This window comes from Grammomys surdaster, unplaced genomic scaffold (genome assembly GCF_004785775.1).
Source record: "Grammomys surdaster isolate TR1022 unplaced genomic scaffold, NIH_TR_1.0 721, whole genome shotgun sequence".
NCBI classification, from domain to species: Eukaryota; Metazoa; Chordata; class Mammalia; order Rodentia; family Muridae; genus Grammomys; species Grammomys surdaster.
This window is the reverse complement of record NW_021605140.1, coordinates 1,823,911-1,826,834: the sequence shown is the minus strand read 5'-3', so window position 1 is coordinate 1,826,834 and position 2,924 is coordinate 1,823,911. Positions and strand designations below refer to the sequence as shown.

At 42.5% G+C, this 2,924-nt stretch overlaps 1 protein-coding gene across 3 annotated transcripts in view; it reads left to right on the top strand.

Annotated features, from left to right (window-relative positions):
* The window catches only part of Sipa1l1 (signal induced proliferation associated 1 like 1), a 198,361-nt gene that overhangs the window by 112,480 nt on the left and 82,957 nt on the right, over positions 1-2,924 (top strand). For all 3 annotated transcript variants that reach the window (XM_028782145.1, XM_028782144.1, XM_028782143.1), the window contains exon 6: positions 705-893. In XM_028782145.1, coding sequence (XP_028637978.1) covers positions 705-893 — 189 coding nt within the window. The remainder of the gene's footprint in view (positions 1-704; positions 894-2,924) is intronic.

Genomic DNA, 2,924 nt, shown 5'->3' with positions numbered 1-2,924 from the left:
TCTTCCTCCTCCTCTTCTTCCTCCTCCTCTTCTTCCTCCTCCTCTTCCTCCTCCTTCTCTTCTTCCTCCTCTTCTTCCTTCTCCTCTTCCTCCTCCTCTTCTTCTTCCTCTTCTTCCTCCTCCTTCTCTTCTCCTCTTCTTCCTCCTCTTTCTCCTCTTCTTCCTCCTCCTCTTCCTCCTCCTCTTCTTCCTCTTCTTCCTCCTCTTCTTCCTTCTCCTCTTCTTCCTCCTCCTCTTTCTCCTCTTCTTCTTCCTTGTCTTCCTCCTCTTCCACCTCCTCCTACCTTTCATCATTTAAAAAGTATGCCAACCACATTTTCAGTGATCTTTCAGTGTCTCTCTGGGACGCCTCCCCTATTCCTCAGTGTGCTTCCTGTCACTTGAGTGATGCAAAGACTTTGAGCTCATTGATCACTTTGAGAGCAGGCTACCTTTGTCACTTCAGTAAGTAGCTCTGTATTGTAATAAACTTGTTGTGAGTTCTTTTGAACTTTGTAGGAGTTCTTGAAAATACATTGACCTCATTTTTCATGTATAGAGCATTCTGTGTTACTTCTCCCTCATGCACCACCTCACTGACTTGACCATCCACCAGCCATTGTTTAGCTTGGGACAGAGGTACTGTCGAGGCTTCCAGAGCCTAGTACATATTCACTATCTCATGCTGTTGTGAAGTCTCACCGTAGCCCTTATCTCTCTTGTAGCTCATGACGCTGAGAGGGTCTGTCCTGGAGGATGCCATTCCCTCTACAGCCAAGCACTCTACAGCCAGAGGCTTACCTCTGAAAGAGGTGCTGGAGCACGTGATCCCAGAGCTCAATGTGCAGTGCCTGCGCCTGGCCTTCAACACCCCCAAAGTCACGGAGCAGCTCATGAAACTGGACGAGCAAGGGGTAGGTGTGCAGGCCTTGCCACTCGGGCTTCCAGTGCAGACCATGATGTTTCTTCTTTTGTGGGAGAACTTTCCTGTTCATTGTAAAGGATATTCTTTGTGATGTTCATCTGACCATTTCTGATTTGATTTCTGTATGATAAAGATGATAGAGGGCTTTATCTGTGTTCTGCTCTTTCTATGGTCACTGGCACATGCAATGGATTTCTGAGTATGTGGGGGAAGACAAGGTAGTAGTAACAGTTAATAGTAGGTATAACGGTAGTATTACATTACTAATACTTAGAATGAAAATGGCAAGCACTGCTCAATTACGTTTTCCCGTTTACCTTCCAACCATAAGGGAATGGTACTGTTTCCATCCCCATTTCAGAGAAAAAGAATCTGAGGCATAGAGAAATTACATAATACATTCAATTTCTCACTTTATAAGTTAGAGAACCAGGATTTGAACACAGTCATCTGACTCTAAGCATGTGCTGCTAGCTATTGGCCATACCATTCCTAAAAGCTTTAGGAAAGCCTACTTTTTAATACTGTGAAAGATGCATTTTACCTAGAACTTTTAAGTATAAAAAATTAAAACTAGGGTGTGAGTCAGTAGCTTTGTCAGAGTGCTGGAGGTTGCCGCCTCTGTTTCTGTGTTCCCGAACACGATGTCGTTTGATGAAGGTGCTTGGTGAGTAGGTGACCTGTGTAGAGGCCCCAGAGTGGAAAGGGCTGCTGTGACTGGAGACCACCGTCACCCGGCAGCGCAAGCACATCCTGCTGAGAGTGGTTGAACACGCCTTGGAGACATTCTGTCTATGTACCCTTTCTTCCAGCTTCTTTAATGTTTTAGTCATTTGCACCATAGCAGTGGTAAAGTAGCTTGAATGTTGTATGTAAAATTTGACCAGGTATGATGTTATTTTGTGAACAAAATTTTGTTTATAATTCATTAATCAAAAATTCTGATTTTATTAAACTAAAATGAACACTTCCTTCCAAAAATCAGTTTCACGGTATTTTAAGTCTTTCCCTCCATTCACTGAACATATAAGATGAACTAAAAGTTGGTGGCGCTTCCTGAATCCTCCTTCTTCTGTCACGCTTACACAGAGCATCGTAGCTAATGTCCATTCAGTGTAAATACACAACGAATCTTGGGAGTGTCCGTTTGTCTTTGCTGCGTGTAGCTTTAGTACACACTGCATGCTTCAGACAGTGGCTGCTGCGTGACCTGGGGCACTCAGGACTGTCTTCCAGCACACATTCTGAACATTAATAAAGGAGGAGCAAGCGGGGTTGCTGTTTCAGCTTTATTAGTTCAGTCATTTCAATTACCATGCTTACCCAGGAGGGAGAGACCGCTCAGGCATTGATAATACAGTCTCATACTTAACATTCTCAATCTCTACAGAACAGATGACTTCATATAAAGAAGGTGTTTTATTACCATTTCCCTTGTTTTAAACATATTAAATTTAAAAATTCATGCTCCAGTTGTGCGTTTTTATGGGACGACTGGCACATTTTGTGTCGTCTTAGTGATTGCAGTGTGGGGGCCGCAGATGGTTGTGATCTCTGATGAGCATTTCATGGTCCCTCCAGCACAGGAGCATAACAGGAATGCCGTGATGAGTTTAACTCAGTTATATTTGTTTAATTCACAGAATTGGTCATTATTCTCTAATTATCACTTCCCTATTTTGGTTACTAAAATATTCCTTCCTTCATAAATTATTAATTATAATATATGATAATTGCTTTATTTGATTAAACATTATAATATGGCCGTCAGTAGGTCTGACTGGTTTTATTTTGAAAAAGATGTCTTAAATACATTATTCCATAATAGAATTTCACTGTTAGCCATTTTGGCAGGCAGTGGGATCTAGCAGTTAAAGCATGGCATTCTGTGTGAGCCGCCTCATACCTGACTTAACTGTTATGCTTTTGCTTTGCCTTGTCTTCTCCATGCATGGCCTTGCAGCTAGAGTCACAGTGGTGCATAACCTCACATGTGAGTCCAGCTAGAGTCACAGTGGTG